General features: G+C 49.8%; 1 protein-coding gene across 3 annotated transcripts in view; it reads left to right on the top strand.

Moving 5' to 3' along the window:
* The first annotated feature begins 409 nt into the window (after positions 1–409).
* Positions 410–13,231, top strand: part of OPA3 (outer mitochondrial membrane lipid metabolism regulator OPA3) — a 71,604-nt gene continuing 58,782 nt past the window's right edge. Inside the window, exon 1 of one of the 3 annotated variants that reach the window (XM_004767583.3) lies at positions 410–1,002. In XM_004767583.3, coding sequence (XP_004767640.1) covers positions 861–1,002 — 142 coding nt within the window. In that variant the 5' untranslated portion in view covers positions 410–860. The remainder of the gene's footprint in view (positions 1,003–13,231) is intronic. The other 2 variants (XM_004767582.3, XM_013063942.2) reach the window with 2 other exon arrangements.

The following is a 13,231-nucleotide window of genomic DNA, read 5'->3' on the forward strand; positions in this document are numbered from 1 at the left end:
TGGGGCTGCTTGAGAACGGGTGTGGTTTTAGCAGCCAAGACATGGGGCCATCACCTTCTGGGGGCTGAGAGACCGTCTCCCGCGGCGCCCTTTCTGGGCCTCCGCTGGTCAGTTCCTCAGGAAAGGGCTGGATTCGCTATTTCTGGGATGAAATGCACCCTCAGGACAGTGTTCAGACCAGCAGAGCGATAAGGGCTGCTTCTCGGGGGCATACGGTGCCTGGCACCATTCTAAGCACCTACCACGGTTCCCTCACTGTTTTTACATTCAAGATTTGCTTGCAAGCCTCGCAACTACCCAACAAGTTCTTACAGTTCCCATTTTGTAGATGGGAATACTGATGCCCCAAAGGTTGCGTCACTCGCCTAACATCACAAGCAAGTAAATGGCGGAGCTGGGATCCCAGCCCAGGTATGTTTCACTACAGGGTCGGTTTCTTCTTATTCCCAGAGCTCAGAGCTCTAACCTGAGAGGAAAGCGTATCTGGGACTCATTATCCCTAATTAGGACTAATTAAGAGCCTCTCATAAGCGGGTAAGCCACCTAAGTACAAGACGTCACGAAGGAACACGGTGACAGCAGCCAAGGCGGGCGTGGGAAAACAACCACGCTCCAGCGAACAGCCGTTTAACGGCACCGCCCCCTGACCCGCCTCACTTCCGCCTTTTATTTGCATATTCAGCGATCGGACGTCAGGCGTCAGCGTCGACGCGGTGACATCAGGGAGCGCCCCTGCAGTGCTCCACCCCCGAGCGTACGCACGTACGCACGCACGGAGACGAGAGGGCGGGGGAGGAGGGAGAGATCCGAGGCGCCCCGCCCAGTCAGCAAGGTTGCGCGTGCCCCGTGCGGCCGCCAAGATGGTGGTGGGCGCGTTCCCTATGGCGAAGCTGCTATACCTGGGCATCCGGCAGGTCAGCAAGCCGCTTGCCAACCGCATTAAGGAGGCCGCCCGCCGAAGCGAGTTCTTCAAGACCTATATCTGCCTCCCGCCGGCTCAGCGTGAGTTTGACCCCACGTCCCTCCAACCTTTTCATTCTCCAACCCCTCTCTGGTGGTTGCTCAGGGGATGGACTTCTGTTTACAACCAATCACAGCCCGAACCGGCAAAGTCCTGCAGCCAATAGGGAGGGGTCCTGGAAGAAGGGCATGCGGGTTGCCCAATAGTCCACTCAGGATTGGGGCAGGGAGCGGGGCGGGACGCTGGCGCCTGGGTTGGCAATACAAACCAATAGAGGAAGAGAGCGCGTGGAGGCTGATGTCCAGACAAGCCAATAGTAGAGGAGAAGGTAGTAATATGGGTGGGACGTCCCAGGACGAGAGGAGTTGGGGGCGGGACTGAGGAGAGACTTGACCGGACCGAACTCGGGTTTGCCTCGCCACCCTTAGATAATTTGAGTTCCAAAACCCCACCCCGTGCTTCAGTTGCCCTCTTGTCCTGGGCGGTGAGGTTGCTGACCTGGTATGGCGTTCAGGGGGGCCTTTCTGGCAGAGGAGACCTCTGGGCCGGGATCTGAAGGGTGAGGAAAATCTCACCAGACCGCAGGGATGATGTCGAGGGGGAGCAGGGAGCCCCAAGGCCAGTTGGTTAAGGGGAGCGTACGTTTATTCCTTCTGAGTGTGGGTTCTCAAAGTTTGCAGAATTTTTGGTCCTTTGGTGTTGTTTTGTGGGGCCTCTGCCAGAGTTGCGGATCTGTGAATGGAGAAAGTTACTAGAGTGCTCTCCAATCAGCTCTCTCCTTTGACCCCCACTTGTTTTTGTCCCCACGTCAGGGAGGAGAAATGACTTCCCCAGTTTATAGCAAACAGGCCTCGAGACCAGAAGTGAATTGCTCAGGTCACACGTGGAGTGCATGCCAGGGTCAGGACTTGAATCCCAGAACGAGTTTCTGTTTCCTGCCACTGGCTTTCCCATAAACCGTGTGATGTGTCTTAGCGCCCCGGTGTAGAAAGTGTCTTCTTGGGTCAGACTGGCATGGGTTCCCATCGGCACAACCCGCACAACCCACACCACCCCCCGGCCGAGTCACTTACCCCTTCGGAGCTCCGGTTTTCTCCCCTGTACAATGGATATTATATAATAGCAACATTTAATGGGCACTCGGCTTTGTGCCAGACCCTACCTAAGCACTTCACAGGCCTTCCATCCTTAAATCCTCACAAATTACGAGGTAGGCGCTGGTATTTTGTGTATAGGCTCTGTGCATTTATGCTGTAAATAATACTTATGTTGTTATGAGGAGTGAATGGATTTCAAATGTTAAGTCAGTGGGTGGCACCAAGATATGGCTGTTGTTTAGTTGCTGTGGTTACAGAAAAGAAGCAAAGGCAAAAAAATCTTGTCCTTGGGAATTTTACATTCTTGGGGCGGGGATGGGGTGAGGGAGTAGCCAGCCAGTAAACAAAATAAATAGTTAAACTATGAATTATATTAGCTAGCAGTACTTGCTCTGGAGAAAACATGAGGGAGGCAAAAAGAGGACTGTCTAGGGGTAGGTTGGAAGTTTCCATGGGGTGTCAGGGAGACCTCAGTGAGAATAGGAGGAGAGGAAGGAACAAGCAGTGCAGGTACCTGAGAAAAAGCATTCTCTCACATGCAAAGGCCCTGAGGTGAGTTTGCCTGGTGAGTTTGATGAATGGCTACGTGGACATTGCTCCTGAGTGGATGGGTCTCACCAGAAGGTATCAGTGGAGGAGGGACAGGGTCTGAGGCATATGTTAATGGGATCCCTTTGGCAATCATAGGGAGAAGTTGGATGCAGGGAGGAGGTGAGCCCGGTCTTCAAGGTGGGAGGTGAGTGGGGAGGAAGGGTCAGTTTCTGGAGACTTTTCTTCTCCCATTCTTTTAAAAATTTCAGACCTTCAGAACAGTTGAAAGAAAAAATGGTATAGGGGCACCTGGCTGGTTCAGTCTGAAGGGCATGCGATGCTTGATCTCAGGATCATGAGTTCGAGCCCCACATTGGGAGTAGAGATTACTAAAAAATAAATAAACTTAAAACAATAATTATTAAAAATGAAAGGAAGAATGGGATAGTCATCAGTTACATACCTTTTACTGCCTAGTTCACTAGTTATTAGTTTCCAGCATATTTGCTTTGTCTTCATTCTTGTATATGGATGTGTTTATATATGTATACACTTTTTTTTGGTGAACAATTGGAAAAGAAGTTGTGGATGTAACACTTTACTCCTAAATGTTTTAGCCAGTGTCTCCTAAGAGCGAAGACATTTTTTTTTTTAAAGATTTATTTATTTATTTGACAGAGAGAGATTACAAGTAGGCAGAGAGGCAGGCAGAGAGAGAGAGGAGGAAGCAGGCTCCCTGCTGAGCAGAGAGCCCGATGGCGGGATTCGATCCCAGGACCCTGAGATCATGACCTGAGCTGAAGGCAGAGGCTTAACTGACTGAGCCACCCAGGCGCCCCTATTTATTATTCTTTTTAATCTAGGATCTGCTCAGGGATCATGCACTGCCTTTGATTAGCGGCTGTTTTTAGTATATGTGCTGCCAAAGGGAGCACAGCGTGCCTCTTTAATATCCTTTAATCTACAGAGCCCAGCAATCCCGCCCTTAGCCTGTCTTTGTAAATAAAGTTTTATTGGCACACAGCCACACCCATTGGTTTACATATTGTCAGTGGCTTCAGAGATGGGTTTTATGGCCCACAGATCTAGAATATTGACTCTGTGGCCTTTTACAGAAGAAGTTTACTGATCCTCCTCTCTACTCATGTTCTTGTTTTTTTCTTTTTTTCTTTTCTTTTCTTTTTTTTTTTAAAGGGCGTTGACATGTAGAAGAATCCAAGCCAGTTGTCCCATAGTGTCTCACAACCTGGAGTTTTCTGACTACTTCCTCTGATTTGATTCACATTGAGCATCTTTGGCAAGAACCCCATACACATGAGGGTGTGTCCTGAGGACATCACCTCAGGGGGCTCCTAATGTCTGTTTGTTCCGTCATTTGTGATGGAGACTTGGATCCCTCCGTTAAGGTGGTGACCACTGAAAGAACCTTTCCTTTTCCCCTTGGTAATGAATACCCAGTAGATTTGTTTAGAAGACCATGCTGGCAGGATTTCCCCTGGAGTGGGCGTGACCTGGTTGGACAGAAAGGACCAGGAGCTCCGTTTGGGATAGGTCTAGTTGGCCATGACGTTATTACATATTGGACTGCTCTGATATTGATACGTTAAAAATCAGGTTGTTACCATCTTCGTGCTGCTGTTTGCCCTTTGCTGTGCGCCCCCCTCCCCTGCCTGTGTGATCGGAATTTTCCAGAGCTGATAGCAGCTGTGTGCTCTGGGTCAGGCCTCCAGTGCTGACCAGCACATCTAGCATCTGTGTCTCTGGCTGAAGTTCTTTTGACTCAGCAGGGTGGGCCGGCTGTCTTCCCCCAGCAGAGGCCGGAGTGGTGGGTGTGAACGGTAAATGCAGGAGCATAGATCATCCGTGATGCACTGTGGTGGGGAGGCAGGGATCCTTCTTTCTTTCTTTCGATAGAAATTTATTGGATACACAGCGAGGGAGCAGTGGGCAGGACAGCAAAGGAGAGACTGTCCGTCTGCCAGGAGGCAGTGGTGGGGGCTACAGTTAAGAGGGGGAGGGAGGGGGCACCTGGGTGGCTCAGTGGGTTAAAGCCTCTGCCTTCAGCTCAGGTCATGATCTCAGGGTTCTGGGATCGAATCCCACATCAGGCTCTCTGCTCAGCAGGGAGTCTGCTTCCCTCACTCTCTCTCTCTCTCTGCCTGCCTCTCTGCCTACTTGTGATCTCTGTCAAATAAATAAATAAAATCTTTAGGAAAAAAAAAAAAAAGAGGGGGAGTGAGGAGGTAGGGGAACATGTGGAATTTTCCTTTTTTGGTACCTGTGCCTGGTTATAAGTAACCTGTTGGGCAGCTGGGGCTTATGGATATTTCCAGGTGGGCTGTCTAATGGGCCTATGCATTCAGCCAGAGGGTCACCATGGGCCCTTTGAGCTTACTCAGGTTTCCACTGCTCAAGCCTGTTGCCTAAAAGTGGCCTCTAGACTGCCCCCCCACCTCCAACCCCCAGCCACAGATGGATAACGACAGATCTCTGGCACTGGGGCAGAGTTCTCATCTTCAGTAGCTGCTTCATGGTGGGGGGTGGGCACTGTCCCTTCCTAGACATGGCGGTCTAGCAGGGGTTCTGTGCAGTGACAGACCAGAGCATGGTGTTAGTTTAACATGCTGATAGATGATTTCGGGGAACTTCCTTGGTGGCCAGAGAGAGCCAGGGGATTTAGGAAAGGGGACCCTGGGATGGTATGGGCTGGAATTCTTGTTGGACCACAACTCACATATGGAATTGGTGGATTCACTCAGACGCTTAGGAATGTGTCTGTAGATCAAGATGGTGGCTGGACCCACGGGAACGAAGGGAAAGGTGGAGAGGAGGAGGAGGAAAGTGGCTGAGAGCCCGCATCAGGGGAGGGTCCCATCTGAGTCCATAGTGTGTTGTCTGAGGGTATGAGGGTCAGGCTGTCGAAGGGCCAAAAAGAGAAAGGAGAGGGAGGGAAGGATTCCTCCAAAGGGTAAGAGGGGATATCCTGCACCCTTTGGGGCAAGGGCTGGCAGGCTGGCTCCCCCTGGGGCTTCGGATCCTCACCGAGGGGAAGTGCCAGGAAATTCCTAGAGAATCAGGGGAGAGTCCTGGGCTGCAGAGGGTCCTCAGGAGGGCCACCAAAGTGAGGCAGCTGCATTGGGTGGGGCCCTGCAGCACGGGCTGGGCAGTGAAAGAATTCATCCAAGGCCCAACAAAGGAGACACAAGTTTATTGAATCTACTGCAAGAAAGCAGTGGGAGAGCAAAGGAGAGCCTGTGTGCCGGCAAGGATCTTTTTAAACACGGTAGATATCTGGGGGAGAAAAAAATAAAAGGTTGGTGACGCTGGGCGGGTTGGGCCCGCTCTTGCTGAGGGCAGTGCTGATGTTTTCCAGAGGGGCCATGGGGTGTGTCTGGGCAGTGGGAAAATTCCAGTTTGTTTCTGCCTATTCCTTTAGAGTATACTGGTCCTTTTTCTAGTGTACTACTCATGGTAGGCAGCAAATTGCCCCCCAGAGATGTCCCCATCTTAATCCTAGGAACCTGCTGAATGTGTCACTTCCACGACAGAGGGGACTTTACCGATGTGATTAAATGGAGGATTTGGGCCTAAGGAGAGTGTCCTGGCTTATCCAGGCGGGCCAATGTAATCATAAGGGTCCTTGTAAGTGAAAGAGGGAGGTGGGAAAGGGACTGATTTGAATATGCTGCTGGGCTGGTCCGCAAGGTGGAGGAGGGGTGGTGGGCCAGGTGTGCAGGCAGCCTCTGGAAGCCAAAACAGGTGAGGAAAAGAATTCTCCCCTGCTCACACCTTGAGTTCAGCCTCCTGAGCTCTGTTCTGATCCACCAAGTACCCCTCCTCTGGAGCTAGGCCGCCTGTGTGTGGATCCCAGTCCCGCCACTTTCCTTGTCATCCTGGCCAGGCCACTGAGCTTCTTTGGGCCTCAGTTTCGCTGTCTGTACCCATATGATTAGGCTGATCCCATGGGTTCCTACCCATGGAGTGTTCAACAGTGCCCCAGCCCACGCATAAACGTTTGTTGAGGGGCTAGAAATGCTAGGCATTGTGGCCCTTGCTTCTGTCTTCATCCTCTTTGTCCTCTTAATGCAAAACCTTCCACTGAGATCCTTCTCGTGCACTCCTGGCCTGCAGTCAATACTTCCTGCCTGCCCGTGGTATGGGTCCCTCTTCCCTCAGTCAGTGCTCGCAGGCTGACCACAGGTGGAAGGCTCTGGGCTTTCCCGTGAATGCTTCTCACTAGCGGGGGCAGTGACCCTGTGTGTCTGATTAGGAGCTGGGGTTGGAGTTCTCTCTCTGAGTCAAGCAGAGAGAGGGCAGTGTGGTGGAGTAGAGGGCCTCCCACTACCTTATGCTTCACAGAATACTTAAAGCATCCTTTGAAAGGAATGGTGTACCTGCAGAGAAGGAAACTGACTCCTCCCAGAGCATGGAGAAAGCAGGAGCAGGGAGCCAAGGAGGGGAGTTAAGTACTGAAGGTTCCTTATATACTCCTGGGGATATGGGCAGATGCACATGGTCTTGGGGACAGGGGCTATCCTGTGGGAACACTGGGCCGGGGACCATCTTTTGTAAAACCAGATCCCAGGAAAAGTACCCTTTGGGGACAGGGTGAACTAGGAAAAAACCCACCATGCAAAGGCACAACCTTAGGGGTGGATGGAGATGGAAAATGTCTCCTCTGAGAACACTGCCTACTGCCTGTCCCTCCTGTGGGCCTAGGGGACTGAATTATACTCTCTGAAAGACCAGAAGCTGCAAGCTGAGAGTGAATCCAGGTCTGTGTGCATCTGACAAGGACAAGCCCTCTCTGGAGGAGTGCTCCCTCTGACTGAGCCTTGGAGAATTCCTTCAGGTGGAGTTGGGGCCTATCTTGTGATACAGAATTACACACTGTACAAAAAAAGAGGCACCATGAGTGAGAGTCAGCCAACACAAAACGTGGGAGGTCAAGACCTCCACTGTGGCTATCAGAATGAACAGATGTGGGTATAAAATATGTTCATATGGGAAAAGGATAAAATAGGACTATGGAAACATGAGTGCAATCAGAAATTACCAGGAAGTTGGAACAGGAACCAACTAGAACTTTGAGAAATGACACAGTTGACGTTCAGAGCTCAGTACAAGGACTAAATAAATACCAGATGAAACGTAGCTGCCAAGAGGATTGGTGTGCTGACAGACATCTGAAGAGGGGAAGAAAAGTTTTGTGGGGTGCTCCCCCTTCCTACCCAGTAGGGCCACCTGTGGGTCCTGATTGGGTCCAACTGGGGAAGGAAGGGCTGGACGTTTTTATTTTTAACATTGTCTGGAGGATCGTATGAACGTTTGAAAAATCACTTCCCTGGAGTCTATTTATAATCTCGAGAGCACCACGGGAGTTCTGTTGCCTGATAGCCAGGCTGCTGCTGGTGACCTCCAAACGCTGCTTTTATTATGGTCTCTTGGTAAGGAAACATGTTGCGCATTCTCTGTGTGTGTGTGTGTGTGTGTGTGTGTGTGTGTGGTCAGCACTATAATACAGTGAATATGTTGTATGCATTTTAAAACGTTAAAAAACTAGAAAGTGTGGCAGAGATGCCTGGGTGGCTCAGCCTGTTAAGCATCTGCCTTCAGCTTAGGTCATGATCCCAGGGTCCTGGATCAAGTCCAGCATCAGGCTCCTTGCTCAGCAGGGAGCCTGCTTCTCCCTCTGCCTCTGCTACTCCCCCTGCTTGTGCTCATTCTCTCTCTCTGACAAAGAAATAAAATCTCTTTTAAAAATTGGGAGGTGTGGAATTATAAATAAATGATTTTTTTTTAAGATTTTATTTATTTATCAGAGAGAGAGAGGGAGAAAGCGAGCACAGGCAGACAGAATGGCAGGCAGAGGGAGAAGCAGGCTCCCTGCCGAGCAAGGAGCCCGATGTGGGACTCGATCCCAGGACACTGGGATCATGACCTGAGCCGAAGGTAGCTGCCCAACCAACTGAGCCACCCAGGCGTCCCGAGGTGTGGAATTAATATACACATTTTAAAGATTTTATTTGTCAGAGAGGGAGAGAGGGCACAAGCAGGGGGAGCAGCAGGCAGAGGGAGAAGCTGGCTCCCCGCTGAGCAAGGAGCCTGAGGCTGGGCTTGATCCAGGATCCTGGGATCATGACCCGAGCCCAAGGCAGACGCTTAACCCACTAAGCCACCCAGGCATCCCTGGAATTAATATTTTAAAAATATTTTAGTTTATGTATTTATGGCCGCCCAAATATTTTTGCTCTAGTTAAAAATATTTTCTTATGCAGACATTGTTAAATACATTTGGAAACTCTTGGTGTAGCCTTTCGTAAGAGTCTAGTTTTGACATTCTTTGTGTTCAGCTGTCAGAGCTGGCAAAGACCTAAGGGAGGTACAGAGAGCCAAATGAGAGAAGCATGCCCTTGGCTCCATTTAATCCTGCTGCTCCTTTTTCAGGCCCACCCTTCATATGCAGAGGCGCTTGTTGGAATTTGCCAGAGCTCACATTGTTAAATCTTCAGCCCATGGTTTCCGAGCAGGAGTCTTTTTTAGGAAGTCCTTTTGTGGGGCTGGTTTGAATCAGTCTGGGAATATCCCCCAGGAGTCCATCCGCCTGGACTGCATTACGCAGAGTGGCCAGGAGAGGGCGCTGACACCTGTCTGCTGAGAGGCACTAGAAAAGCTCGATTTCTTCTCTTCCTCCCCGCATTCCCTTATCTTGTTACTCTTCCCTTTTCCTTCTTCTTCCTTCCCTCTTCCTCCTTCAAGACATAAGCATAACCAGAAGTTCTGACATTTTCTTCCTGTGCCCCAGAGAAATACCTTGTCTACTCCTCTGTGCTCATCCCTCCTTGAGATTCTAGTCGTTTCCTGAGAGACCTTCCCTGAAGGCTCGGCCTCCCCAGGATGTGCCTCTGTCCCTCCCTGGAGTCCTACCCGCCTTCCAGCTTCTTGGCTCCTCCTCTTTTCCTGCTCTCCAGCTCCAGTCAGCCCTAGCTCATACCCCCACAGAGCTGGTGATGGCCTCAGGAGCTCCCTCAGTCCCCCTGTGTACTAAGCTGTCCCTTTGCTGTCAAACCCACCCAGGCCCTGCCTTCGATGAGCGTAAAGCTACAGCAGCTACCCTCTGCTGAGGGCCTAGTGTGTAGCCATTATTATCCCTCTCTTTAAATTGGATCAAAGTTTGTTATTTCAGGGTTTTAGGGTTTTCTTCTCTGTTGAGGTTTTCTTTTTTAAAATATTTTATTTATTTATATATTTATTTATTTGTCAGAGAGAGAGAGAGAGAGAGCACGCACACAGGGGGAGAAGCAGGCTCCTTGCTGAGCAGAGAGCCCAATGCAGGGCTTGATCCCAGGACCCTGAGATAATGACCTGAGTTGGAGGCAGACACTTAACCAGCTGAGCCACCCAGGTGCCCCTCCTTTGAAGTTTTCTGTAGCAACTTGTTAAATTTACAAAAGTCATATGTGCTTATTGTGAAAGAAAGAGCAAGATACGAATCAGTTGGTGCTCCTCTGTGCTTAATTGAAAACCCAGCCAGGAAATTTAATTAAACCTAAATCAAAAGGATATTTATTGTTCGTGGAGGAAGGTGACTCTGTGGTTGGTTTGGTGGCTTGGTGGTGTCCTTAGGGACCCGGGACTCTTTCTGTCTCTACCATCTTTGTGTTCAGGCAGTACCTCTCGTCAAGGCTTCAGAGGGCTGCTGGAGATTCAGACATTATGCCTTTATACAGCAGTGTCCAAGGGAGGGAGTGTATGTGTATGTGAGTGTGTGTGTGTGTGTGTTGAGGGTTGGGGTGGGACTGGGAAATGTGAGTGTGCTCTTCAGATAGAAGAGTCTTTTCCCGGAAGACCCCAAGAGACTTCCTTCACTGTTTATTGGCCAGAATTGAGTCTCATACCACCACTTGCTATCTGGGAGGTCAGGGGGCTGAATGGTGCTTCTAGACTCTAACAGCAGGGAAGGATATTATTAATAAGACAGTAGAGAATTGTATACAGCAGGGTCACCTGGCTGGCTCAATCAGTAGAGCACACAACTCTTGATTTCAGGGCTATACGTTCAAGCCCCACATGGGGTGTAGAGATTACTTAAAAAATAAGTCTTTTTTATTTTTAAGATTTTATTTATTTATTTGACAGATGGAGATCACAAGTAGGCAGAGAGGCAGGCAGAGAGAGAGGAGGAAGCAGGCTCCCTGCTGAGCAGAGAGCCCGATGCGGGGCTCGATCGTAGGACCCTGAGATCATGACCTGAGCGGAAGGCAGAGGCTTTAACCCACTGAGCCACCCAGGCTCCCCAAACAAAAAAGAAATCTTTTTTTTTTTTTTTTAAAGATTTTATTTATTTATTTATTTTTTAAAAAGATTTTATTTATTTATTTGACAGAGAGAAATCACGAGTAGATGGAGAGGCAGGCAGAGAGAGAGAGAGGGAAGCAGGCTCTCTGCTGAGCAGAGAGCCCGATGCGGGACTCGATCCCAGGACCTGAGATCATGACCTGAGCCGAAGGCAGCGGCTTAACCCACTGAGCCACCCAGGCTCCCCAAACAAAAAAGAAATCTTTTTTTTTTTTTTTTTTAAAGATTTTATTTATTTATTTGACAGAGATCACAAATAGGCAGAGTCAGGCAGAGAGAGAGGAGGAAGCAGGCTCCCTGCTGAGCTGAGAGCCCGATATGGGACTCGATCCAAGGATCCTGGGATCATGACCTGAGCCGAAGGCAGAGGCTTTAACCCACTGAGCCACCCAGGCGCCCCCAAAAAAGAAATCTTAAAAAAAAAAAGAAGAAATCAGATAAGTTGCCTTACTGGTCATGGGAACTCGATCCCTAAGGCGACCTAAGCATGAACACTACCTTAATGGCTGAATAAAACTGAGCACTAAGTAAGCATGAACACTCAGCTGACCTGCATGTAACCTGATGTAAGTTCATGCAAAGCCCTGAATGTGCCAGCTTCCCCACAAACCAGGAAGAACGATTTCCATTTTGAGAAGGAGGAACTGGAGATGCCAAGAGGTGGAGAAATTCGCCCAAGGTCACAGCAAGTAAGTAGCAGAGGCAGGACTTGAATCCAGGACCACCCGACTCTGAGCACCCTTAGCCTTGAGCTGCCTCCCTTGTACCTCCGAAACTCCCCGATGCCACGTGTACTGAGTCGAGGTGGTCTCTCCGTGTATTGGTGGGGGCCAACGGTGGGGTTATTCTCTGGGACAAGGACATGCTTGTATAATCCATTCACTCCATGGAGCCTCGCTTAGTGGCTGCTGGATGCCAGGAACTATTCTAGGAGGTTTGACTAACTCTGCAGTCACCAAAACAGACAAAAATCCTCTGCTTTTGCGGAGCTCACATTTGAGGATATTAATTACCTGCCTGGTGACTCTGGGGCCCAGAGAGGTCCTTCTTCCCAGCAGTCCCACCCAGATTCCCAGGCTGAATCTTGGTGGTCCAGATGGCTCGTGCCCATCTTGAGCCAGTCGTCAAGCCCAAGGAAGGCAGCCTGATGGGCCTGTCTGAAGGGCAGGGCTCGTCACTGCTGAATCCTTCAGACCCAGTGTGGGGGACGTGGGATTCCCCTAGATGCTGGGTACATAGAGCCAGTCGTGTCCCCTCTGCTGACTGGTGGCAGCGTGTGTCCCTGCTGTCTCCAGAGGCAGTGATGGAGGAGGGGACCACGTCCCTCTGTCCGGGGGGTGGAATCTTGAGTCTCGAAACGCCTGGGGCAGTGTTGGGGTGGGCGTGCAGTGGACTGGAACACAGCCAGGAAGGGCCTTCCTGGACAGGGCCTGGCTCGAAGCTATTTACTCTTGATCATAATTTCTTAACTGATGATTTCTTTTTCTTTTCTTTTTTTTTTTTTTTTAAAGATTTTATTTATTTATTTGACAGAGAGAGATCACAAGTAGGCAGAGAGGCAAGCAGAGAGAGAGGAGGAAGCAGGCTCCCCGCTGAGCAGAGCCCGATGCGGGACTCGATCCCAGGACCCTGAGATCATGACCTGAGCCGAAGGCAGCAGCTTAACCCACTGAACCACCCAGACGCCCTTAACTGATGATTTCTTAACTGATGATAACAGTTTCATTCATTATGGTTCCTATGATCTCAGCAAATATTAATCACTTTATTAGGGAATTTATGTGATTGTCCTGATTTTTTTGAGTGGGGACATGTCTCAGAGCGAGGAGCAAGTTCCCTGAGGAACAAAGAATAAGAAATCAACCCCTTGGCTCCCACATTCCTCTTGTGTTTAATTTTTATTTTATTTTTTGCATGTCATTTATTGTACAATATCTATACAACACAATGTACAGATCTAAAAGGTGTAGTTTAGGGGCGCCTGGGTAGCTCAGTGGGTTAAAACCTCTGCCTTCGGCTCAGGTCATGATCTCAGGGTCCTGGGATCGAGCCCCATGTGGGGCTCTGTGCTCAGTGTGGCATCTGCCTCGGGTTCTCTCCCTCTCCCCCCACCCCTCCCTGCCACTTGTGCACGTACTCTCCCTCTCTCCAAGAAAAATAAAATAAAATGTCTCATTCAGTGAGTATTGATAAATGCATATGCCCACGTAACCAACATCCAAGTTCTAAAATATCTCCATCACCCCTGGGGATTCCTCCCTTTCCTGTTCTTGTCACCTGTGGG

The sequence above is a fragment of the Mustela putorius genome, unplaced genomic scaffold (assembly GCF_011764305.1).
Source record: "Mustela putorius furo isolate JIRA1106 unplaced genomic scaffold, ASM1176430v1.1 tig00000196_pilon_pilon_pilon, whole genome shotgun sequence".
Classification (NCBI taxonomy): Eukaryota; Metazoa; Chordata; class Mammalia; order Carnivora; family Mustelidae; genus Mustela; species Mustela putorius.